Source organism: Lissotriton vulgaris, chromosome 4_1 (assembly GCF_964263255.1).
Source record: "Lissotriton vulgaris chromosome 4_1, aLisVul1.2, whole genome shotgun sequence".
Lineage (NCBI taxonomy): Eukaryota > Metazoa > Chordata > Amphibia > Caudata > Salamandridae > Lissotriton > Lissotriton vulgaris.
The window spans coordinates 235,620,434-235,646,786 of record NC_141691.1 but is presented as its reverse complement, the minus strand read 5'-3'; the positions used below and the strand labels follow the sequence as shown (position 1 = coordinate 235,646,786).

General features: G+C 41.9%; 1 protein-coding gene across 2 annotated transcripts in view; it reads right to left on the bottom strand.

Annotated features, from left to right (window-relative positions):
• IL1RAPL2 (interleukin 1 receptor accessory protein like 2) overlaps nucleotides 1-26,353 on the bottom strand; it is a 1,345,334-nt gene that overhangs the window by 302,443 nt on the left and 1,016,538 nt on the right. Inside the window, exon 5 of one of the 2 annotated variants that reach the window (XM_086966750.1) lies at nucleotides 5,287-5,412. In XM_086966750.1, the coding sequence (XP_086822876.1) occupies nucleotides 5,287-5,412 (126 nt within the window). Of the gene's footprint in view, nucleotides 1-5,286; nucleotides 5,417-26,353 lie in introns of both variants that reach the window. The other variant, XM_086966749.1, reaches the window with a different exon arrangement.

The following is a 26,353-nucleotide window of genomic DNA, read 5'->3' as shown; positions in this document are numbered from 1 at the left end:
CCTGGGTAGCTTGGCACAAGCAGACTGGCCTCCCCCAAGGGCAGTGTGTTAAGTATTTGTACTCAAAACACACAGTAATACAGTGATAACACCACAAATGGACACCACACCAGTTTAGAAAAAATTAAGTATCTTTATCTAAACTCAACAAGATCAAAATGACAAACATCCAACATACAAGTATAAAGAAAATGATTTTAATAATGTTTTAGCAACTGAGTTCATAGAAAACTATAGATACGTGACCACTTGCAAAGTACCTGTTGTTGCCACAAAATTCACCAAGCCAAACGGCCTCAGCGATGGGGAGCATAAAATAACACAATAACACAGAGATGCATTGTTTCCTGAGACCTTAGTGAATGCGTTGTGACAGTTACGCTGGGCACAGGGTAGTGCTGCATCGGGTCCAGTCTGTAGGGGGAAGCGATGCGTTGATTCGGAGACAACTCCTATCGGCAGGTGATGCGTTGGGAAAACCTTGTTGCACAGGGACGATGCGTGAAAATCCGGGAAGCGTTGGCGAAGGATGCACCAGCGTCGATTTCTTCAAGTGCGATCCCTCGATGCTCTGGTTCTTGCAGTGGTGATAGGCGCTGTGTCATTTTCGGCAGCGGTGCAACAATGCGGGGAGATTCTTCTCGCACCACGGCGTTGCATCAGAAATCTGTTGCAAGAAGGGTAATGCCTCGGTTTTCTTGTAGTTGCGTTGCTTTTGCAGCTCCCAATAGCAGAAACAATCTCCAGAGGCCCAAGACAGTCATAGGGCCTTCCTGGCTGGTCAAAACTCCTAGCAAAGAAGTTCAGGGGAGCTGGGGGTGAAGTCTTGGTGTTCCTGAGACTTCAAAACAGGAGGCATTTGTTCTTTGAAGGCCGATAGAGTTGTGCCCATCCAAAACCAGTTCTGTCCTCTCTAGTGTAGCTGCCCAGCCGGAGGTGAATACAGCATTGTCCAAGGCAGACCAGGTCCATTCAGGTGAAAGGAAACCTCCTCCCCCTACTCTAAATGCAACCCAGGTCTATCCAGCCCAGTCCTGACTCATCCAGACTCTCTGGAACCACTGGACCTTTCCAACCCTTGTCACTCCACAGCCAGACAACCAATACGCATCCTAGCAGAGGCACACCGGATAGCTAAGCAAGAAAATACCTACTTTCTTAAAGTTGTGTTTTCAAACACAAAATGCCAAAATCACCTTCACTAAAAGATGCATTTTAACATTCTGAGTTCAGGCATACTAAAGTTTATTTCTCTATCTTGCTCCAATGGGAAGTTATATTTATGAGATGTTGCAAATAAACTCCAATTCTGTCCTCTGGGCAAAGATAGCCTTTAAATAGTGGAAAACAAAATTGGACATGCTACACCCACCAATAAATGCCCTACCTTTCATTTACACAGCACCCTGCCTACAGGGGTACCTTGGGCCTCCCTTAGGGGTGACTAACATGTACGAAAAGGGAAGGTTTGGGCTTGTCAAGTGGGTGCACTTACCAGGTCGACATGGCAGTTCGCCAACTGTGCATAGACACTACGCTGGCAGATCTGAGGTAGTTTTTCAGGGCTACTCATGGATGGCACAATCAGTGCTGCAGGGCCACTAGTAGCATTTGATTGACAATCATGGATAACCAATCATAATAACAAGTTACACATAGAGCATATGCACTTTAGCACTGATTAGCAGTGGTAAAGTGCCCAGAGTCCTAAAACCAACAACAACAGGTCAGGAAAAATAAGGAGGAAGAAGAAAAATGTTTGGGGATAACCCTGCAAAAAGGGCCAAAGTCCAACACTCACATACCCACTCACATACCCATGTAGGCACTTGCCCACCCACACAGGCACTCACACACTCACTCGCAGTTCTATGCTGGCACTTTCACACCCATTCAGAGTCCCACACAGGCATTCACACACCCACTCACAGACCTATGTAGTTACTCATAGACTCACTCACAGACTCAAAAAGGAACTCAAACACCCATTCACAGACCTACTCAGGCACTCACACACCTACTGACAGACCCACACAGCCACTCACACACCCACTCACAGATCACACAAGAAGACTCACAACCACTCAGCCACTCACACATACTCATAGACCCATGCAGGCACTGACAGACCCATTCACAGACCAACACAAGCACTCACATGCCCAGTCACAGACCCATGCAACTACTCACACACCCACTCACAGACCCATACAGCCACTCACACACTCACAAAACACTCACACACCCACTCACTGACCCATACAGCCACTCATGTTCCCACTCACACACCCATATAGCCACTCACACACCCACTCACCAAACTTTACAGCCACCTACAGATCCACTCTCAAATTTTACAGGTTACAGTTAGGGAATTCAATTAAAATACGTACCCTCCTACATCAACCACCGCCTGACCTTCCACCAGCTGACCAGACAACTCTGATCTGCCTCCCTCACCCTTGCACATGTCCCCAGCATCAACCGAAGTGCAGTGGGGGTTGTTCCTTCTACCTACCGAGCTGCCAAGTTCCAGAGCTACCTCCCACTCCACCTCTGAAACTCCCATTCACTCTCCAACTTCAGAAAGGGACTCAATACCTGTCTCTTTGACTAAGGCTCTCTATAACTTCAGCTCCTGGATACCCCCCGGGATGATAAGCTGCGCTATATAAATACTGATTGATTAATTGATAGAAATTCACTGAAAAAAACAAAGGTTACAGGGATGTTATAGTTAGGAAAAAACGCAAAAAACTAAGAAATTCACTGCAAAAACCAAAGAGCACAGGGACGTTATAGTAAGGCTTAGATTATACATGCACGAAACCATAGAAATTCATAAGTTATAGTTACCTGAGCTTACTAGAACTTACGCCCCCACAATGCATTGTATATGGCCTCACATATTACACCATTCATGACAAGGTCACTGACATCACTGATGACATCTCATATGACATCACTGATGACATCACTGATTAAATAATCCAGTGAGTGTTTCCTAAAGGTTTCTTTCACTGAAACATATATACTGAGCTACTGCATAACTTAAATCTATGTTTTATTTTACTACCAACATATTTTATCTGAGTAGCTGTGTGACTATTTGTATCAGTGTGTAAATCGGTGTGGGTGTCTGTATGGATCTGTCACTTGGTGTGTGAATGGGTGAGTAGGTCTGTCAGTGAGTGTATGGCTATATGAGTTTGTGAATAGGTGTGTGAAAAGTTTTCTGGGTGTGTGAGTGGCTGTATTAGTGGTTGTATGTGTGTTAGTGGGTGTGTCAGTGGCTGTGTTGATATGTGACTTGATATGTGGGAAATTCTTAATGGGTGAAACAAAGAATTTCTGGACGTCATATTTTGGAATACTACTCTATAAGGACATTCAGCTAATACTGCAGTCCCTTGTTAGAGGCAGATAGGTCAGTGTCTACAAGTGATGGAACTGGTGATAGAACAATAGTGATTATTCTTGGTATCTTCTAACCCTCCTATGGCTATGACTTTATTCTTATCAGCCTGGACGTTGAATGTTACTGCTCCACAGACAAGCATGACAAAGGGTTTAGCATTAGGCACTTAGCCATTCAGATGCTAAGGTACTCCTAAGGCCTACAACCACCACTGGATGTCTTTCCATTCCTGTAAAGAGCAAGAATTATCTAGGGTGACACCCATATAATTCTGGATTTAATAATCTGGTGAACTGATTAAGGAATTAAATCACCCATTATGTGAGTTCAGGTGATGGCCATCTGAGAATTTATGGAGACATTGAGACATTTTTTATAGAGCCATTCATTTATTTATCAGTTCGCCAAGTGTTTTCAATTGTTTTGGGCAGTAGAGGGCTTTACTTCTCTTTCCTGGGACTTATTGTTGGAATTGCTCTCTTCTTATGTGACTTAGTTGGTGATTCTTTTTAAGCCAAAACTTTGAAACTGCTTAATAACAAAGCTAGGTTTCTAGTCAAAGTTCCTACAATGAGATAATTTAATTCCTTGGTGACAAGACAATTTTGTAACACAATTGGAGGTTCATCTTTAAGATATACCCTTATCCCACAGTTTGCCGATAATGTGCTCTTTTCTTTTTCCTGATCCACTTACACAACAGAAATTCTAACTTCACACTTTAGATATCCACAGACCTGTGAAAGCCTCCCTAGGTATATGTTTTTGATATCAGACACTTTGAGAGCATGTTACTAAATTATGTCCAAGCTAGATAGGACATAGAATAGGTGGATCAGGACAGTGATAAAGATGGTGTGGTTGTTGGATTGGCTGTGACCAGGTAAAACCTTGAGTCATTAAACTAGTTGAAGATAGCTTCTCTTTAAGAGGTGCAGTGCAATTTTTAGATATTGCTGGACATGAGATATCATCTTTCCTCTTAACCGTCCACTAAAGTCTCCAACATGTTTTGTACTTTGAGTTATGTTCAACTATGACAGATTTAAGATTGTTGTGACCCTGAAAAAATGATGAGTGAATGGTGAATGGCAGTTGAGGCTTTGATGGTTGTTTATCACTAATCAGATGTGAAAGAGGAGGAGGATGTAAATATGTCATTACCAATCGGCAATCTCATTAAGTCTCATACCCAACAAATTCTTCTCAACCCCCTCCCCTCCAGTGGAGAATCAGGGCTTCAATGAAAGGAGGCTTTGGTGGTAAGGGTGCTGGGCAACCTCTGTGCAGTAAGTTGCATGTGTAGTGAGGTGGTTCGCCTCCTGTTTTAAATACTTGGTTGAGGAAGATGAACACCCCCTGATAGGATCACATGTATATAATGAAATTGTTTACTATTGACCTAGACATTTAGCCATCAAATACATTGAAACAGATGATTTTGTCCCACTAGCAAAGTCATTTATTATTCGACTTTTTGGCTCCTTTCTAAACCTTTATCCACTCCTAGATTGGTAACTGAGCCTTTTCATTACCACCTCCCTCCCTATTCTGGGCTCAGGCTCTACACTATGATTATGAACAACCTACTGATCTTCTACTAGACAAAAACACGTTGACTGACTACCGTACCTATTTTACTGCACGTTCTATGCATTATATCATCATGGCATTTACATTTTTTTCTTCCAAGTTTGGGGGCATCATGGATGAAGTATATTTAATGCACCTATGATGCACTCTTATTACCTAATGTAGGTGTACCATGAATTTGTGTCTATAAACCTGATGTCGAACGATTTCATATTTGCTTAATTGCACTTTTTCTAAAGTGGCAGAATATGTCCAGACTCTATATATTTCCATACCTGATTACTCCTTCTTTAATGTGGCCTTCCAGTTCTTCAATAAACTTCTCGCCTCTCATCCAGTAAATAATTGGGCCGGATTCTCCACTAAATCCAAAGAATGCTCTGCAGGCGATATTTACTGGGCTACCTGGAAATCAAAGAGGAAAAGGGTCAGGTTGACTAAATACGTATGGCAAAATAAAAAACAATTCAACAGGTTATTTCAATATATTTTTACAGTGGTCTAAAGGAGTCCATTGAATTAATTGTTGGAACACAGGAAGGTTCATAGTTTGTTGGCCAATCGGATACTTTAGAAAGGCGAGCATGGTCTATTAGTATTAATTAATATTTTAGTGGGCATTGTATTTGAGGTAATTGCCCTTCTTTCCTTTATACTCAATCTTCTTTAACTTAGTAAATGCAATTTGGGTGGTGGAGCTCAGAATGATGCCATTTTAAATATTCACTAATGCGGTAGTAAATGTTCTTGTCTCACAGCAATACACAATCAGACAGCGCAACAGGGACGAAAATTGGGATGGGATGAGTGCAGCTGTGCATATGTGCTTTTTGAAAAGTTTGCAATAAGCCCTTCCTCCGGCCCATCATTCCTCCATCTAAGAGACTGGTGAGTGTCACCTTAAGATCATATGCTGCTATGAGTCTAAATTTGACAGAATTTTGTTTGGCTATTACTTCCTCACACATAGACACAGTTTACTCAACAAAGTGCATGGTCTTCAGAGACTTGTTATTGCTGGTGGGATCACCTGCTCAAATGTATTTTTTACATCCAGATATCGACATCTGTCTGTTTTCAGTCTTTTGTTATGTTATGTTATGTTAATTTATATTTGTTAAGCGCTTAATATTGGAAGGTCTCTAAGCACTACAAGAAGAAAACAGATATGCCAGATATTTTAGCAAGATGGATGTGTCCAGGCCTCTGCGAACAAATGGTCTTTAGTTGTTTCCTGAAAGGCAGGAGGCGGCTTTCCGCCAGGAGGTGTCTTGGGAGTTTGTTCCAGAGAGTGGGAACAGAGGCTGAGAAGGCTCGTCCTCCTTCAGTGGAGTAGTTAAGGTGGGGGATTTTTAGCAGGCAATCCGCAGAGGAGCGGAGGGAGCGAGTGGAATTATACCTCTGGAGGCGGTGTTTAATATACACAGGGGCTTGACCGTAAACAGCCTTGTGTACTATACAGAGTCCTTTAAATTTAGCTCTCTGTTTATCTTCTCATACTGTGTTAGAGTCTGCCTTTACATTCTTAAAACTTTTGAGTGCAAACTGGAAGACCATCTTTTAGTTTTAGTTACTAAGACACATTCTGGCCCCAATTTACACAGACAATTAACAGCTAACTAACTTCAGACACAGTTTTCATTCTTTACTTAAGAAAGCAACAAGTCACTTTCAATTGCAGGATTACAATGGTTAGGGTGGAGATTGTAAAAATGAGTTTGCCTTCTATTACTGGCCTTCTTTTAGTTCGTTAACAGTTTCACCCTCAGAATACCTGGTAATGACGGACTGATCATGCTAGACCCCGGAGATTTTTAACACTGTTGCACATGCCTCACCGATAGATCGTTTAGAAAATTAGCTGTGACCACTTATTCTGACATTAGTCAACTTTGGAGTCCTTCACATTGTTCGAATTGTCACACACACCTTCCAATGCCTAGATCAGAGCACGCCTCCAATTGATATATCAGAAGCAATGACCCTCCCTCCCTATTCTTGTTACACTCAGATTTATCCTGGCATAGTTCGTCTAACGATTAATTTCAGGTGTGCTATACCAAACACAAGGTCACGGATTGTATAGAAGAAAGTAGCCTAAAAATCAACATGTCCATGATGGAAGTAATGTTTCTAGATTCACGCTCTTCCCATTCCTCCAAATAAGGGTGCATATAAGTTTGCATACCATATAGAAATGTGTGTTTTATTGTATGCAGATATATGTCTTGTACCTTAAAGCAATTATGTCATCAAAGAGTGCCTGTTTGAGCGATGTCAACTCAACAAAGTTGTTGGAGAAGACTGGACCAACTCTGATTTGGACAATGGGAAAGTTAAACATAATGTTGTTCCCAAAACATAGTTGGCATGATGGGAAACAACTTAAACATTCTGTAAATCACCTTATTCGTTCGTCTGTGTACCCTAGATCATGATTCACATCTGCAAAAACAGCATGTACTTGTGACCTATAAAGTTAGGCCGAACTTTCAAAGTCTGACTCTCCCTAAAAGGCACGAAGGACTAGATATACTAAACACTGATTACAAAAAGTGGTCATATTTTTTCACCAGTACTTTTGCCCCAGTGTAGCATTTTGTGAGCTGACCTGTATCTGTTCACAAAATACCAAATCGTAGTGGGTCTCAATTTGCCATACCTCATGAATATTAATGAGGAAAGTTGCAAATTACCACCGACTATGATTCTCTGTGATTACAGAGTTAGTAACCTGCTGGAGTCAGCAGACCACCATGTCTATGGTTGATTTTAAATAAAGCAATTGTTTTTTAACACAGCCTGTTTTTCCAAAATGTGATGCCTTTGAAAAAAATGCAAAGTTTAACAAACTTTTTTTGAAAAGTAGCAATGGCAGTGGCCCATGGGACCAGTGACTATTCTTAAAAATGTTTTTGTCAACATTCACAAATGGGAAGGGGTCTCTTATTGGTTCCTTCCCATTTGTAAATGGTGTACATCTTTTTTTCAGTAGCCTGTAAAGTATTAAAACTTTGCATTCAGATTTTGATTTAAAAACATTAGTACATCCAATTTGAATTGCTATTTGGAAGAGGCCCAAACACGCCCCTTCAAAATATTGTTTCGGTATATAGTTACAATTTAGATTTGATGCATATAAAAGGGCCATTTAGCAGAAACAAATTGTCCGATTTTGCTGAGTGGACCCTTTGAGACTGCAAAAAAGCCTTAAAACATCTAGCCCTAACTTATTGAGTGCCAAAAAAACGTATTATCTTAGTAGAAAATCCTTCTCTTTTAATTGTCCCCCAAATAGAATGTAAGCCATAAGGTACCCAGAAGTTTTTGGTTCGAGAACACAGGCTATTTATTGAACCGCCCCTTCATGTTGGAAATGAACAATCTCTGTTACCCTCCTAAAAATTCCTAGATAATTGTTGTTTTATTAATCCATCTGTCAGTGTGACATTTTCTAGCACCGTTTCAGAATGCTAACTATCGTCAGGTATTTTGCATGCATTACATGAGTAAATACATTAGTAAGAAGGTTTTATATTATAGGGGAGAATGTGAGAATACAGCAAATGCAAAAGATTTGGTCAATCGCTGAATTAAATGTAAAGTTCTGTGCCGCAATACATCTATCATTAAATCCCATCATAGGAATTTTCAGGACTTGTAAGAAGTAGCCATCACTCTGAGCTGATTTCACAATTTATTTGGGGTGGAGGGATAATGAGTTAACCAGCTGATAATTAATAATTAACAATAATTTAATAGAAAAAATTAATTGTATCTATTATAAAACTATAAAGTTTATATTAGATTTGACATTTTCATCATCAATATCAGGAAATCAACATATGATAAAAAATCGGCTACTTTTTTTGTTGCTTTTACAAGGTGCACGTTTATTTGCCACCTCATATTCTTCCTTGCAACAGCCTTCCTAAGTAACATTACCTCCTATTGAGTTGTAATATCCCTAAAACCATTTCATTGTCTGCTTTATGAAGCTTATCATCTTTGTCAAATCACTTACCAAGTCTGCCCACTATCACCTCCTCAGATTCTTCAAACACCACTCTATCAAAAACCTAATTTATCACATTATCGATCTCATCCTCAGTAATATTGACTACTGCAACAACCTTCTCTTAATACTCTTCTAAATCTAACTTAGTTCCCTTGAAACGGTCTTCAACCTGATGAAGTGTCTCAGATTTCCCGCACCCGACTCAAATCAAGCCGTTTGTACAATGTGAACAACCAAAAAGTTTACTCTACACCCCTAGCTGTACTTTAGCTTGAAAATGCCGGACCTTCTCCAAATTCAGTCAAGCGCTCAAACCCACAATCTGCTACCAGCATATTTAAACTAGGTTTCAAACATACCATCTTCAAACTCAATGGTCCCTCATGACAATTGCCCCTTGGACTGTAAAAAGTTATTTGCATTGGATTATTCTGCAGGTGTGCGACTTGAGTTATGTGTGCACACCCACAAGACAATCATGTACATAGTTTGTGGTTGGCCAGGGGAAGTGGTGGATGCAGAGGCTCTTATCCACGAAGGAATTAGCCTTTAATAGCAATCTCAAAAGCTACCCTTTCCATTTCTGCCACCAGCACCAGGGACTGCCAAAGGCAATTGGCAAAGCACATACTATGAGACTCTACAAAAACTGAAACTTGCAGAACAGAAGAATACCGATGGGTATGTTTCCATTTCTACCTCTTAATTATGCAGAAGACATGAAGTCAGTCATGTTACTTGTTAAAGTTTATCCACTGAACCGAGTTGATGTAGGGCCCATGTTTACTGCCTTCACCAGGCCCTGCTCTCTCCCCTGTTCAATGGAAACAATCCATATTATAGTGGCACACGTGCATCTGTTACATTCTAGAGGTACCATTGATGGTGCACATTAGACTGAGGATGGAGTAGGTACATAGTTCTGACTCTTTGAAACCATATTCAGTGTCTTTGTGAGTAGTCCTACTTAGAAGATCTTGCCGTCGTTTAGAAGGCATATTACAATTGTAAGAACCAGGGCCATCTTGAGAAGACTGGACACAAAAGGAAGTATGCCATGATTAGCATGGATAAGACGGGAAGAGTACCTTGAGAGGCACGGCTAAGAATGGGAAAATATATTGTTATCCAACTTACGCTGAGACAGTTGAGTAGAAACGTTACATACAATCAGCTCTAGGAAAGATGAACTTGTTACAAAGTCGAAGTTACTAAGGTCACTTGCATCATTTCAGGGTGGGTCTCTTCAGGGGTGAATCAGCCATGGCTAATTTTAACACATTCTGGATTAACAGAGGAATTCACAAAACATATCCAGTAAAATAGGCTTTATCTGATTCAAATCTTTAGCAATATTTCCAGGAACAATGTAATTGAAATAGTTTGACGGCTTTACCCTGGCAATAGTATTAATTGTTTATGAGTGAAAATTGTCTCTAATTAGGGCAAAATAGGGTTAGTTTTGTTTCAGATAAAGCCGCTACATCAAACAACCCCTCAATACCTGTCCCTTCCAGATAAAAAAGCATAGGGTTTCTACTACACAAGTAAATGCGAAGTCAAAATTAGATTATTAATCTGTCCCTTGCTGGGATACATGCAAAAGAATAATTGGTAAAGTCAATGCGTTCAAAATTTCAAAATAGTAATGCCAAAAATGACTCCTTGAGTGGGCAATACACCCCCCCACACAGAAGAAAGGTAATAGGCTGAAGGTTTTGGCCCAGATTCATCATGTATCATTAACAGTGGCCAATAAAGTTGTACTTTGCAATGCTCCACTTTATTAACATCAAAGAGTGGCAAAGCAATCATTGTTAAAGCAATAGAGCTGGTAATGGCTGCTAGCCTTTTGGCATTGTCAGTGCTTTTTTTAAATCGTTTTCTGAAGCTTTACTGCAGGGCCCTTACCAGTTTAAAAAAAAGAAAGCAATTTCTAAAAGCAAAAATAATTTGGTCTCTGAAAGACCATTTGCATAGTAGCTCCTGGCACTAAAGGGAACTACTTTTCTGTGGAAGCGCTCTGTACGAAAGAGCTGAAACTCATCACTGAGAGTGGAGTTAGCCAATGGCTGAAGTGGGTTGACAGACTGCTATATGCTGTTTGCTGCAGTGGGGGCGGGGGGATGTGAAAAATTTGAATGACAGAACCACAGACCAATGTATGAAGAGGGCTGTATGAAAGCCCCTAAAAGTAAATGTATTATAAACATTTAATATTAATAAAATTAAAAGGTATTGACTAATCCCAGACCTAATAGATTCTATACTCCCAACAAAAACGTATGTTCTGGAAATCTAGATTTTACTTATCCGAACAAGTTGTTCTTCTTTCTCACTCTCCACTACAGCATTTAGAAATTCATGATCTTTTTCTATAGGAGAATCCTGAATTGACATTACTATTTTTATGCCTTTACTCTGTCAAGCTGTGGTTCCATGGTTTGCACTGCATAAGCAGTAGTGGTTGGCGTCCGGGCAGAGTGGCAGGCGGGGTGGGAGCTGGGGGCGACGAATAAAACACAAAACAAAAGAAAAAACAATTACTTACCTGACACCTCCTGCTTCTCACTGCAGCATAGGGTCCCAGACTCCCCTGCGGCCAATCCATGAATGCAGCGCCAGTATTGGCCAGAGTGGCCTGGATGTACACTCTCAAGGAGACTGGGAGCATGTGCCTGCTCTCTCCAACCCAGCAACGCAGCTCGGGTTGAAGACAGCTCAGTGCGCATGTCGGTTTGACCGTCCTAAAACGGCTGACCAAGCCAACATGCACACTTCTAGCAGTGTCCACCACTCCCCTTCCATGACGGCCCGAGCCGGCCTCGCCGCCCAGACACATTCATGTGAAGAGAAAGAAAACTATAATAAACCTGTTTTAAATAGTTTTATTTTACCCTTCTTGAGGCTGGCGGGGAGTCGACGCTCCTCCGCCATAGCAGAGGAGCCGCCACTGTGCATAAGTATCTGTTGTTCAGCTTTTTCTGTATATAGTATAGAGAAATACAGCAGGTTTGTGTAGGTCCCATAATGGGCTAAATCTTGCGTGTATCCCATTCAATGGACTTCCGGTAGCTCCTGTCATTTCCTGTTTCACTTTAGCCTACGCCAACCTTGTACCTTTCTCTCAGGAGAGGTGGTTCAAGCATAAAAGTCTTGCAACTGACAATGGGCATGTCACATGGGAAAGGTACGCAAGGTAATTCACTCTCACCAAGGATGGTGTTAATACAATTCTCATGAAGGAAAGCTTCGCTAAAGTCACCATTTTCATTCCGCTGGCCCCACCCCTACTCATGTGGCACGTGTAAAACCTGCAGTCACGAGAACGATGTGAGCTGCAAGAGAAAAAGTACTACGAAACTTCCCTTTACTTCATGTTTTCTGCTAAAAAATACACGAAGACAATCAGAAAATATAAATTATGCAGTTAGAAGTATCGGCGTTTTCAAAATCTAGTAATTGATCCAGCATGGAAGCACTTGCAAGGACGTATATAATATGGGCAAAGCTGAGATACAAATGAATCAAATATTAAATTGTTTTCATTGATGCAGAAATATATTTCTGAGAAAAATTAGAAATCTCAAAGAAGTTATAACGTTTTTTTTGTTGTTTTTTTTTTTTGTTCAGAGGTTTTTTCTATGAGAATTTAGTCATCGTGTTAGTGTAAGAAAGTTTTTTCTCTCTTAGGTAGATAGGTCTCATCCGTCCTTTGAATTCTACTTTCCTAAGTCAAATGCTTGCTCTGTTTTAGCTTGCCTCCCTTTATGCACGTAAAACCCGATCTGCTCTAAAAACCACCAGTGCTAAAATCGTTCTATCAATACACGTCTGGGCGAAGAATTAGAACCCTCTTGAATGCCACGTCCTCCTACTTCCAGGAGAAAAAGAGGTGGGGTGCATATCATGCTCTACTGTTTTTGAAGATTTAACACTACGTACATTCTCATAAGTGGTATTTTCGATGAAATGTTTCCCCACATTTCCGCAGCTAATGCTCGAGGGGTACATTACATCTGATGCTTGTATTTCTCCAGAAGAGAGCTCTTCAAGCCATCTAAACATGTTGAGAAGTTATTTAAGGGTAGATTTGTAAAGGCTAATGTTTTCGATCACTGCAAGCACAAGCTTGATCTAACATTGTGCATTTTTTTCTAAAACAGGCTAAGTACTCACTTCATTAAGAAATGTTTAGTAATGTGAGGAGGCGATATCACCACAGACTTAATGATTCTGGCTGGCGTACCCCCTCCCAATTACTGGGCATCACAAGTATAGGATGTCAGACCTGGGTTTTCGAGGTCCATCATTACATATGGTTCCAGATCCCAGGTCCTTTTCTCTGGACATTTGATTTTACCGAGTGTATTCCCAAACCCAGGGATGCTGCACTCTTTGACTCGTAATGAGGTCATTTGGGGCTAATCCCAGAAGTTTACTTACACATTTGTGACAATCAGTTTGTTCAAGGAAAATTTGTGTGGGTGCCTTTTCCTTTCATTTACATGGGGACTCAGGGCAGGGGGAAGACCACTCTCAGTGGAAATGCGGGTGAATGTGGTCTTTCTTTCATGTAAAATGATCATGGGATGACTATGCTAATCATGGCATACTGTCATTCCAGTCCAGGCTTCGCAAGATGGTCCTGGTTCTTATAATTGTAAAATGCCATCGAAACGACGGCAAGATCTTCTAAGTAGGACTACTCACAAAGACACTGAATATTGTTTCAAAGAGGAAGAACTGTGTACCCTCACCATCTTCAGTCTAAAGTGCACCATCAATGGTACCTCTGGAAAGGGCATGTGCCCCACAACGGACTGTACTCCCTACCCTCCAGACACACCACCTTCACCTGCCCCATCATAATAGCTGTTGAATGTGCTAGGAGTAAAAAAAAAAGAAAATGGGAAAAAATGAAAGAAAAAAGTACAAAAGCCAGGGCTCTCGTCCGGAAGCCACTGCAATTTGCACCACACATTGCCACTGCTATTCTGCCAATGATAGAAACAACACAACTACTAACCATCCCACTCATACAAGTATGAAAATTCGGACTATTCCAGACCCCAAAAAATATAAGAATGTCTTGGGTGACAGGTAATAGTAATTTTTAATGTATATTCAGCTAATAATGAACTGTTATTGTCAGGGCTCGAGTTCGGGTGCCACGGGGGTGTACGGCGTCCCCCCACTTATTTTACCGGGTGGACGCCGTCCCCCCTTCCCAATAGCTGGCCGCATTGAGGGCTTCACCAACGTGAAGGAGCTGCAAGGAAAGATCGCCGAGGCTTTCAAGATTCCCCTCTTGGAGGTGCGTATACTTTTACCACTAAGTATGGCGGGTCATGGATTTCACTGGGAAGGAGCATGGCAGCTGCCAGGGGGCACATGGTGGTAGCGGGTGTAATAGGCTACACGAAGGCCCCTTAGGAAAGAGTGAACTGTGGCCATTGGCCAGCGCCTGATCTGGTGAATCTACTGTCAATTTTGGGAGAGCTGAATTGCAGCTGAATTGTACCTGCCCCCATCGCCGTGTAACCTTGCCAGGACGATTCACAGAGTTTTTGACAGAATCGCTCACAAAAACACACAGATAATGACACTACATTCCACTGTGTGTTAACATGGCCCCCCAAGTGAAGCATGTCTCCCTGTAATAAGAGGGGACATCTTTTTGTGAGGTCACTTCCTGCCGTGGCGCCACTTCCTGTGACACCACCTAACTTGGAGCATCCCCCCACTTCTATTTATAGGACTTGTGCCCTGCTTATTGTAGTCAGACCTAAATTAGCCAGACATCAGTACCTTGTGGCAGACTGTCATAAGCGTCGAGTGTTGACCATTAAGTGCTGGTGCCGAGCACTGGAATCCTCCGGCTGAAATAAAGCACTGGAGGTGACCCAAAGAAGACAATGCTCCAAAGTGCTCAAAATCAAGCAGTCTACCTCATCACCAATACACTTCAAACAGAACACAAATCCCCATTATTACGAAAATTTTATTGGCTACCAGTCAGGCAGAGGGTGCTGTTCAAGGTGCTTTATCCACACGGGCATCAATGGAAAGTCCTCAGTTCACCTAAACAAGGGCTTACAAATGTACTGATGGCCCAGACCTATTGTCAGCTTCAGTGAACCTGCCTGCTATGAGACCATCAAAGATAAACAGACCGGTGTGAGAGGTCTACACTATGTAATTTATATTTATATAGCGCATTATCACCAATGGTCTCTAAGCGCTTGCTTTGGGAACCCGTTCTGGTTTTTCCCTGTGAGATAACCCATACTGGGCACCCTCAAGGTGAAAGCCAGGCATCCCGCCGTGGGGGGCCATAGTGGAGATTAAGCAAGCTATTGCCCGGAGTTGCAGAGTGTGAACCCGTGATTCGAGCAGACTCCGAAGCGAGAATTATCGAGTCCATGGACATTTTGGGCTCAAGACCCTGCCCGTCGTGAATTGAACCCTGGTCCCGGGTCTGATTTCTGCTTCATGGTCTGCCTCTTCTAACCATTGAGCCACACTTCTCCACTATGGAACTCTTTGCCTCGCCACCTTCGTCTTGAATAAGATTTCCTGAAAAAAGGGAAAGGTTTCAAAACCTGTTCATGAAACATTTGGCATCAACAAACAATGAAAGACCTGTGAAGGGCCTCTCACCGAGCATGCACTCTTGGCCTCTTTGTTTGTACCCTATTGTTTTTCTCTGTTTATAGCTGTTACCACACATGGGCTTCAATTACAACCGGGCTGTTTCAGGCACAAATTTCACTTTGTGCCCAAAATGGGATTACAAATCAGGTGCAAATTTCACCAACTGCACATTCTTGCCATTTCTGTTTGTGGCTGCCAAGAAACGTGCACGCTTAGTAAGCAAATAGCAAAAAAATGCCTTTCTATTCAAATTGGAATGCGAATAAACACATTTAATTTGTATTTTTTCTCTCATTTCGAAGTCTGCAACTCAGGATCGGGCGCACATTATGAACCTAAGAATTACTGCGTCCCAGAGTCATAGTAATTAGGGGATGGCCCTAGCCTGAGCACTATACAACATAACAACATAAATATTAAAAAACATTTTGTAATGACTTAAAGAGGAAATATAAGTGGTCAGATTGCATAACATCACCTTGCAACAAAATAAAAGGCCTACATACCTTATTTACCACGCTGCGCACCACTATCAAAGATATAGATAAAGGTGTGGGTTTTTTTAAATGTTTTTCGAATTTTATATTTGTTGCGTTATGAAACTACAAGGATTTATTTTCGTTTTTGACGGTCTGATCTTAACGAAAGCCACAGCGAGTCAAATGTGTAATCGCTCGTGTCGCTCGGGTCGTCATAGTGACTCAGAACAGGGAATCGAGCTAAGAAGCTGGTGGTAATGGTTTTCTGTAATACCTCTCGCAGGTGTTCAGTGCACATATGACTTTAATGGAAAGGACGAATATAGCAACAAGCACCAGGCAAAGCCTGGCTTCCTGCACGTGGGCTCTCGCGAGTGTCGGCACCTGTCATTTACTCGGCGCATCCTGCAGGGCCGCAAGTACTGCGGAGGCGATGGACGCAGGGAGATTTTTTTTAGACACATTTAATGTAAATTCATTCAATACCGTGTATTAGAGAACGAAAAATACATTTTATAGTTTTTACACCAGTCAAGTGCACCATGGGGTTTTCATTCCTAAAACTTTTCGGTTTCCTTTAAGGTTTGAGTTACAAATACATACACAAAATGTAATCATCAGAAAACGGAGGGACCCATAAGTGTCAGGGACTTCTCAATTCAAATTAGAGTAAACTTTCCCCATCTGACCTAAGGACCCATTTCGCTAGCTTGTATTAGGGCCCATGGGCCCTCCCATTACTAATGTGCAATAAGCATGTCCACCGGTAACATTTTTACATTTATTTCTCTACACGGAAACCTTTACCGTATTCTTGATAATTTGCACTGGAGAAATAACAGCCCCAGCAAATATGGAGAGGGTAGCATAACATACCTTGGGGCAAATTTACAATAAACTAACGTAGCACGGTGCCTCAAGTCATTTTGCTGCGTCGTGCTGCGTTAGCTTGGAAAGCACAGCAATGCAACATATTCACAACAATATGTCGCAACTCTGTGCATCCGCTGGCGCACAAACTATTGCCATGCTCCGACGCAAACACCCTTGCACCATGGTGCAAGGATTCCTGCGTCGTGGGGGGGGATTGTTTGTGTTCAGGAAGGATTCCCTTCCTGTTCAAAATCAATCAAACCAATCAGAAATGCCGTTTTTTTCAACTTTTATGTGTGCTGCATTAGCACACATATAAGTTGAAAAACAGCATTCTTTCAATGATTGTTTTTGTTCAGGAAGGGAACCCTTCCTGCACATAAACAATCATTAGAGGAGATTTCCTCTTTCAATGTGTATAGAAATAGTGACAGGAAACAAAAACGAGGACAAATGAATACATTTCTCCTTGTTGCGCCTCCCTACGCCTCCCCGCATTTCCAGATTTACGATTCCTTGTAAATCTGGAAATGTATCTCATTCCATGGGTGTTGCGTGGGAACACCCACAGCAACACCAATAGAACGCCCCTATCTGCGTGTTAAGGGGTTATATTTACAAGGACAGGAAAAGCCACGCGGGGTGGCTTTTCCTGTCCTTGTAAATATGGGGCAGCGTATTGCGCTGCCAGAGTGTCACAAAAAGTGATGCACTGACAGTGCAAGGGGCTTGTAAATCTGCCCCCGTGTTTTCCCACATACTAAGTGCTTAATTTGAGTAGGTGGTGTCAGTACTACCCTTAATTTCCGGAACCTGCACTTATAACAGCTGCCACACGTCGTCGCTGTTTGAGTAATATAAAGATGAGCAGAAAAACAGTTGTTTATTAATTCAATATACATTAAAACAACTAATACATGCCACCCAAGCCATTCTTAAAGATTAGGTGGCCTCGAACAGTCTGAATTGTCACACTTGTAGGAGTGTGAGGGTTACTAGTTCTGTGAGTACAGTGGTAATGTGTGGTGCAAACTGCGGTGGCCTCCTGATGAGGGCCCTGGCACTTATTTTTTTTTTATAAATTAAGCACTACAAATACTACAACATTTTTAGAACATTTTCTATGTACAAATGCTGTGGAAAAAAACATTGAGATCTTTGGGGAATGCTTATCAAATTAAGACTTCCATGGCATCTATTTTGACAACACATGTTGTTCCACAACTGTTTAACAGGACTGATGAAAATGTAACCCTGTCTTTTCTATGTCGCCATAGTGATCCCCTGCAGGTGTGAGTGCCTGCAGGTCCTGATTCTGTGACTCACAATATGCCATAAAATCCATAAAGAGATTGGGCAAAAACTAAAGTTCTACATTCTACCTTGTGTACAAATTTGCTTTTGCTTCTGTGAGAAGATGATCATACATGAGGAAAGCCACACATGAGAATTACCATACTCCACGTTCAGTACTCCATGCACCCACAACCCATTCCATTTAGATTTGTTTTGAAGAGTAGTAGCCATATTTAGACTTCAGCAGACTGGTTTCTCCATTGCCAACATGACGGACATCCTGTGCCGTAGGATATAATGCACTTGTAATATGCCAGATATCCGTCATGTTTGTGATATGGTGTAGCCTGGCTGCCAAACACCAATTCAGGACTTACGGTTAGCACAAGATGTACGATGAGTGTTATAAATTAAACATATTCCAAATGTAGATCCCAGTCTTGAGGAACTCCATGCCTTATTATTTATCTTGTTTCTAGTGGTCGAGATTATGTGGTGTGGCTCCAGAGGACAAGGATCAGGTGACCGGGTGCCAGTAAGCACAGGGTGTTTAGTAACAGGAAGGTGTTAAAGATGGTCAAAGACTTCCTAACTTTGTCAATGCGAAGACTATAGAGATGCCAATGGACAGAGATCCAAGGAAATGGGCCAAGAGGAGTTTACACTTCAAAGAAACATCTAGCTATGGGAACAGCACTGCCACAGGTTTATTCGTGGGCATGACTAACAAATCACAGGTCCCATTGACAATATCACAAAAGCGACCCAGGATGCTGCTCTGTGGGAAATATTTAGGGACTAAGAACCATCTTAGGCAGAGTAAGGAACAAGATTACTCGAGCAGTGAGAAGTCTGGGGAAAAAGGAAAGATATTATCTGGATGATAGTGGTGGAGGTGTTTCTGTACAAGAATTGAAGATATGGGAGAAGATGAAGAAATACCGCCCGGGTGGAGGAGATTGGGTTCTGATTAGCACTGAAAATCTCAGGAAAGTGGGGGGTTATGTTCAGATTGTATGCTGCGGTCAGGTTAAGCTAGGATCAGGTTACTTAGGATGATAGATATAGCACTCCTGCTCCAGTTCTTAGCATGCACATAGAGGAGTCATACGTACGGATAAAGGGAGGAATGTTAAATCAAGGAGAAAAAATGTGGCTGAGAGTCCTGGTCCAAAAGTGGTCAAAAAAATGAGGGCTGGGCTGAATTTCACACAAGATGGCCATTGTTCCGTTGAGCTCCTGACTGTTCCTGATGGGAGACCAGAGAGAATGCGTTTCATCACTCTCCACGCCTGATATTTGTATGAGGGAGGCTGTTAGAGCATGGGCACAATGCACAGAGGTGGAATTCATCTCAATGACAGTTGCATTTCTCCACCAAAACGGCCTTATCCCGTGGTGTGCACGTCCACGGCCGCAATCTTATTTTCCGAGGTAATTTTTAGACACAGTCTACGAGGCTTTCCTGAATGCCGGCTTTATTGTGAAATTCCAACTGTCTCATTTTGCCAGAAACATATGCATAATTTTGGAGGGCTCTACTAATCACACTGAAGCATGTAATTGCACATTACACTGTTTAGCTACTTGTTTGCTTGACTGCATTACCAATATCCACACAGCACATGCCTTCATTGTCACACAAGCACGTGGATCTCCATTTGGTATACATAGAACATATCTTTATACATAATTACACTTTTGCTGACCCGCTCTTCTGGTCATCCAAAAGTAACCCTCGCCATTGTTTAATTATCAACCACCGTAATAGCCATCACTATTTTATACTGCGCATCGGGAGACCACATGGAGCAAAAAGTGGATATAACTCTTCTTCTCCATTCACGTCTGTGAATCGTACCCATTGAAAAGTACCATCAAAAGGACCCTGCTGCTAACTCTCCACCAAAGTTCACTGAGGGCAGCCATGACTCTGGGAGGGCTAGCTTGACTTCTTCTCAGGCCTCGGGACCAATTTTGAAAAGTCCAATAGCTACAATTCTGTCAAGAGGCCTAAAAAAGGTGTGGACTCTCCCAAATCACCTTCTCTGACTTAGGAGGATGCTATAAACGAGGCCATGAGGCCATTAAGTGTTAAAATAAATGCCTTTCTGCAACACATTGAAGACTGAAGCACATTCTAGCCATATGTCCTCATTTGAGATTTATGAATGTCAGATATGATTTATGACATCATTGTTATTTTAAAATTACCTTCAAGGACACATCATACACAATTTAGGGATCCTGCTTAACTACATACTTTCGTCAATCAAAACAGACACCAGGATGTGGATTTAGGACAACCTGTTGCAGCATAACATTTTTCATGTTTACTTGAGGTTAACCAATGTATTTTCTCTTCTTCTTTCCTGGAGTTTATCACCTTTTTATGTCATTAATTGTGATTTTTTAAAATGTTTTTCCCATTCTTACAGATATGTGTGTGGATCCCTTGTCCTGGTCTCGCATATATTCCTATCCCTGTCATGTTGTACATCCACCCATTGATTTTACCCTTTGTCTTTAGTGGTAAGACTTTAGCCCTCTAAATTTTCATGGAGCATTTTGTTTCAGGTACTTCATTCTTCTTTTTTCTTCTCGGTTACAGCTCCTTGCAAGACATTCCCACCTTCTCCTCATTCTCTCAACAGGGCAGTAACCAGTCCACCTCTCTTAAGTGTTCTGCTGTCCCTTCATGCCCCAGGTTATTTCTTTTAACATTCTTTCTTTGCCAGCAACTGAGGAACTTTCTTACTGTGTTGCCATACAGCTCCATGGTAATCTGTTGGAGGATGTCTTCCTTCATTTTTTCTGTTATGTCCTCTATCTTCTTCTTCCACTCATACGCATCTCTTTCCTTCCCTGTCTCTTCCCTCTTCTTAGCCATGTCACATGAATCTTCTATTCCAAGTCAAAAGTTGTTAAGCATTAATACTTATCATGAGTCTTAGAGTGGTTACATGGAATGTTAAGGGGTTTAAGAACCCAATTAATCATCAACATGTATTGTCATATTTAGCTTGATAGAATTGTCAGATGACTTTGCTACAAGAGACACATCTCACTGAAATGGAGGTCAACACGTTTTAAAATATTGGGTTGGCAAAATCCTGTTTTCTGCCACAGTAATCAATAAGAACAGTGTAGTCATAGTTTGCCACAAGCACTAAAACATATTATTACTTTCCCAACACCAGGATTCAGAAAGACATTGGATCCTAGTTGGACTCAAACTTGATGACACCATTCTTATAATAATGAATGTTCATGATCCAATCCACCCTGAGCCAAGTCTCTGGTACTCCCATTTTAGAATTGATTACATATTCCCACTCAAAAGTTTACTACAACACATGATCAATTCGGAAATTGGCTCAAAATATAATTTTAATCCTGCTTCGCTGTGGACTGACCTGGAGTTCCAATAAATCATGATGGAGATTCAATAATTCATTGCTCTTGGATACCTTCTTTCTTTGCTCCTACACAACCTTTGTAATGATTACTTCAAAATTCATGATAATGGGCAAACACCTTTCATTTTGTTTGGGATGCCTTCAAGGCAGTGTCTAGGGGTTTCATACTTGGGTAGGTTTCTGCTAAAAAAATAAGGAAGCTGCCCTTGATGATTTGGTAACGGTGAAAATTAAACTAAATAAATACACCACTGAAAAGGCTAGCGGCAAGCTTTCTAAACATTATGCTTGATATTATGGTAGTAATAAATGGACTGGGTCTCTCTTGACCAATTATTTCAACTGTAGGGAAGAGAAATCGAATATTAAATCAATTATCACTGATTCTGGTGAAAACCTCTTCCGTGATGCTGATATTACAGCTTGTTTTGCAACATATTGCAAAACCTTATATTCTCATGAAACCTTTCCATCCGAGAAATTATTAATACTTATTTCTCCAAGCATAAGGCTAAGACGTTATCTACTCATGACACGTCCGCCCTTGAGCAACTGCTACTTATTGATGAATGCTATTCAGCAGCCACACCTCTTCTGAATGGGAAAGCACCAGCCCAAGATGACTTCACCATTGAATAATATCTGCATTTTTCAAAACTCCCCTTTTCCACATTGTTTATGTTAATTAATTATTTATCTTCTATGAAGGATTCCATAAAAATATTGAAAAGTTCATTAGTTCTTAGATTACTTATTTAGGGAACCGCTCCAATACCCAGTGATCATGCACGCAACCTAGGGGTCATCCTCGACTCCACCCTCTCCATGACTAAACAGGTCAACACCATCTCCTCCTCCTGCTTCAATACCCTCTGAATGCTCCGCAGGATCTACAAGTGGATCCACACTGAAACGAGAAGAATGGTCACCCAGGCCCTCTTCAGCAGCAGATTGGACTACGGAAACACCCTCTACGCAGGAGCCTCGGCCAAACTCCTGAGACGGCTCCAACGCACCCAGAACGCCTTTGCACACCTGATCCTCGACATCCCTCACTGCAGACACATCACACCCAACCTGAGAGACCTGCACTGGCTCCCGGTCAACAAGAGGATAACCTTCAAGCTCCTCACCCAGGCACACAAGGCACTCCACAACACCGGAACAAAGTACCTCAACAGACCACTCAGCTTCTACACACCCACCCACCAACTCCGCTCCGGCGACCTCGCCCTCGCCACAGTCCCCCGCATCTGAAGAGTGACCTCCGGTGGCAGATCGTTCTCCCACCTCGCTGCCAAGACCTGGAACACCCTCTTCATCCACCTACGGCAGACCCAAGATCTGCTGACCTTCAAAAAACTCCTCAAGACCTGGCTTTTCGAGCAGTAGCAGCATTCCCCACCCCAGCGCTTTGAGACCCTCACAGGTGAGTAGTGCGCTTTACAAATGATATGATTGATTGATTGGTGTGTACACGGCAGTCACTCTTTTTGCTTTCTAGATGTGTGACAAAGCTATGAATACAGCAATTACATGGATGGTGTCACATGATGGCAGAATGACAGCACATCATGTGCACAGACAGAAACAGAGAGAACCTGAAGTGACCCCTGCACTTTAAAAATTATGATTCCAAGGAGACATCCCTCTTACCTATTTACCCTCATTTGTGACTATCATTGTTGTAATTTCTCTACAAACTGCTATATCTAGAAATGACTGCTGGTCAGCAGAGCTTTTGTAAAGCAAAGATGGCAAGAGCTCAAACTGAACTTCACAAATTTTACTTGGACCTGGTGCTCGACTGGGAGGGATCAACTTCTCGACAAGGTCCACAAATTAACGGAGGTCAGGAGGAGTGAAGGGTGCACAGAAGTGGGCCACAGCTATGTCACAGTCATGCATTCCCCATCTGTGTGGCCCGTCTGCTGCTATCAGAAAGTGGGCAGCAAGGCATGTTGGTCTCTGGGCGTTGATACAGGGCTCAGGATCTACCTCAGCCTGCCTTGTTACAGAGCAGGGCGTGGCGGCCATCGGCGTAGAATAGGCGCATCCAAAGGCCTTCTTTTGTTGTATGGCGAACATGTCCTACTACTGGGCAGTGGGAGATGTGGAAAGTTGGAAGCACACAAGAAGATGGAGAATTGCTAGCAGCTGATCATGGCCTACTCAATTTGAGCAGAATAAGTATTAACTACTAGGAGGATCTGGCAGCCATGTGGGCCCAGGCCTGGTATTGTCATGGCCAATGGCTAAGATGGATTGTGGGTTGATACTTCATGGACCACGTAGATGATGGTGATGTTACAAGTGACAGCTGCAGTGTCACTATAAAGAGTGAATGGAAATGTAGCAAGCCATTGAACTGATTACCTGTGGCTAGACACAATTAGCAGAACGCTATTCTTGCCCTAAAAAATGAGTGCCTGTGGCAGTCGCAGTCAGTGGTGGAAGTGCTGCCGGGCGGTGACGTGGGGCTGGGGAGGGGCAGGGTGGGGTGGGGTAGTAAACTACGGAATACGCCCAAATGCAGGTAAGTAAATATATAAATAAATAAAATGAATTTTGTTGCTCGCACTGCAACAAATTTGGCGATGCAGTGCGAGTAGCAAAATTCGTTTTATTTATTTATATGTTTACTTACCTGCATTTGGCCGTAGTTTACTACCCCCCATCCTGCCCCTCATCCACCCCACGTCACCTCCCAGCAGCACTTCCACCACCGACCGCTACTGGCCTGTGGTCATCCCCAGCAAACATCAGATTTTGCAGACACCTGCTAAACCAATTTACACTGCCTGCAAATTGCAAAGGTTATGTTTGCACAGTTTCACAATTGCAAAGGAACACATACTACACAGGACTGTTGGTCAAAATGTCAGTGCAAATGTTGATGTAAAATTGCATCAGACAGATTGACAGCTTTGTAATTGAAAAATATTAGTGAAAAGTTGCACTGAAACCAGTGCAAATGACGTACCCTGGTTTCTCCCCAGCATGCATTCTCCTGTTTCACAGAGTACTATACAGGTTTATTTACTAATCTTCCATCCAACGCAGGGCAGCAAGCTGTTACAAAGGTATGGAGCATATCTGCTGTCTCCTTGCGCTAGCACACTGTGCGCTGCGTATTGCAACCCACGCACGCGCACACCATAAGGCTTAGGAGCCTTCCTTATGAACAGAATTGGTCTTGTCAGGAAGGGAGACTTTCCTGTGCAAAAACAATCCTTACGGTTATTTTCAGCACACATAGAAAGAGGAGGTAATGAGGAGAAATCGATATTTCCCCTCGTTACGCCTCTGTCAGGTAGGTGAGCCATTTTAGTGCAAACCCAGGTTTAAAAGTCTTTGTAAATCTGGGTTTGCGTCAAAATACATGGGTGGGTGCACTGGAACGCCCATGCTACACCCATGTAATACCTACCATTGAGCTGGGTAACAATATACATCTGTTATTTCAGCGCCAAGATGCCCCGTTGCTGGGGTGAACGTGCGCTTTACAAATACACCTGTTATGTAATGTCTACCTGATGCAAGCATTATTTTGTGTTACTTTGTATTTACAAAACCAGGCAAAGCGGCTTTGCCTGGTTTAGTAAAAGCCACAAATGATTGCAGCCCGATGCAAAATCTTAATAAATAAGATCCGTTTAGAATAATGGACCATTACCACAATATAGAAAGGAACAGGAAAGCCCATAAATCGACATCAAATAAATCTTTAGAAGGAAGGGTGGGCTAAAGCAAAAAATACCTGTAGAAATCATTCCAGTTAAACATCAAGGGCAGTGTACACTACTGCCCATAGTTCTAAATAGCTGGAAATTGGGCCTAAAACAATTTCAAATTACCCACTTCGAAAAGATGACACTGCAAGGGCACTGCCTAGCCCACTTCTATTTATCTGTGTTCTTCAGAGAAGCTATCCTTGAGACATCGTTATAGAGCACGGCTTGTTGACAGATAGCACATTGTAAATTCAAGCAGAGCTATTTCTTCTCATACAAGTTGTATGTTCTCAGACAGTTCTAATAATAAAATTTACCAGCGCGAGTCTTTAAAAGCCATTGCCCACAAGGGGGCACTCGTGCTATCCGAGAACAAAGAGAGCATCGATTTAAAAAAGAAATACACCACAAGTGTGCGGAAATCTGTTTTCTCTTAGCTCATATTAAGTTAACACGCAGGCATTTAAAATAAATGAACGATTAAGATATTTAGGTATGCTATCCCCGAAGCACAACTCAAATTTATGTTCATTAATTCTGAGTGTGGAAACAGTGCTCAGGTAGGAAAGGCTCTTTTTAAATTCAGCATCTTTTTATACCACCAGGTCATAATTTTGCTCAGAAACTTCACCTTTGCTACTGTCATTAACAGTGTATCAGTTATAGTAATTCGGAATCGTATTAATGAAATACTGCAGCGATGGGTGGCTCCGTTTTGAAAATAAAAATAGCACCATTTTTCTCTGATGTACAGAGAGCTAAGAAAACGTTTGTCAATGCCCATTCCCTTATGAATTTTTGAAAAATTTCTCAGTAAAGTGTTTTTTTCTATTTACTCCAATATTTCTTGTAAACCATAAAATATG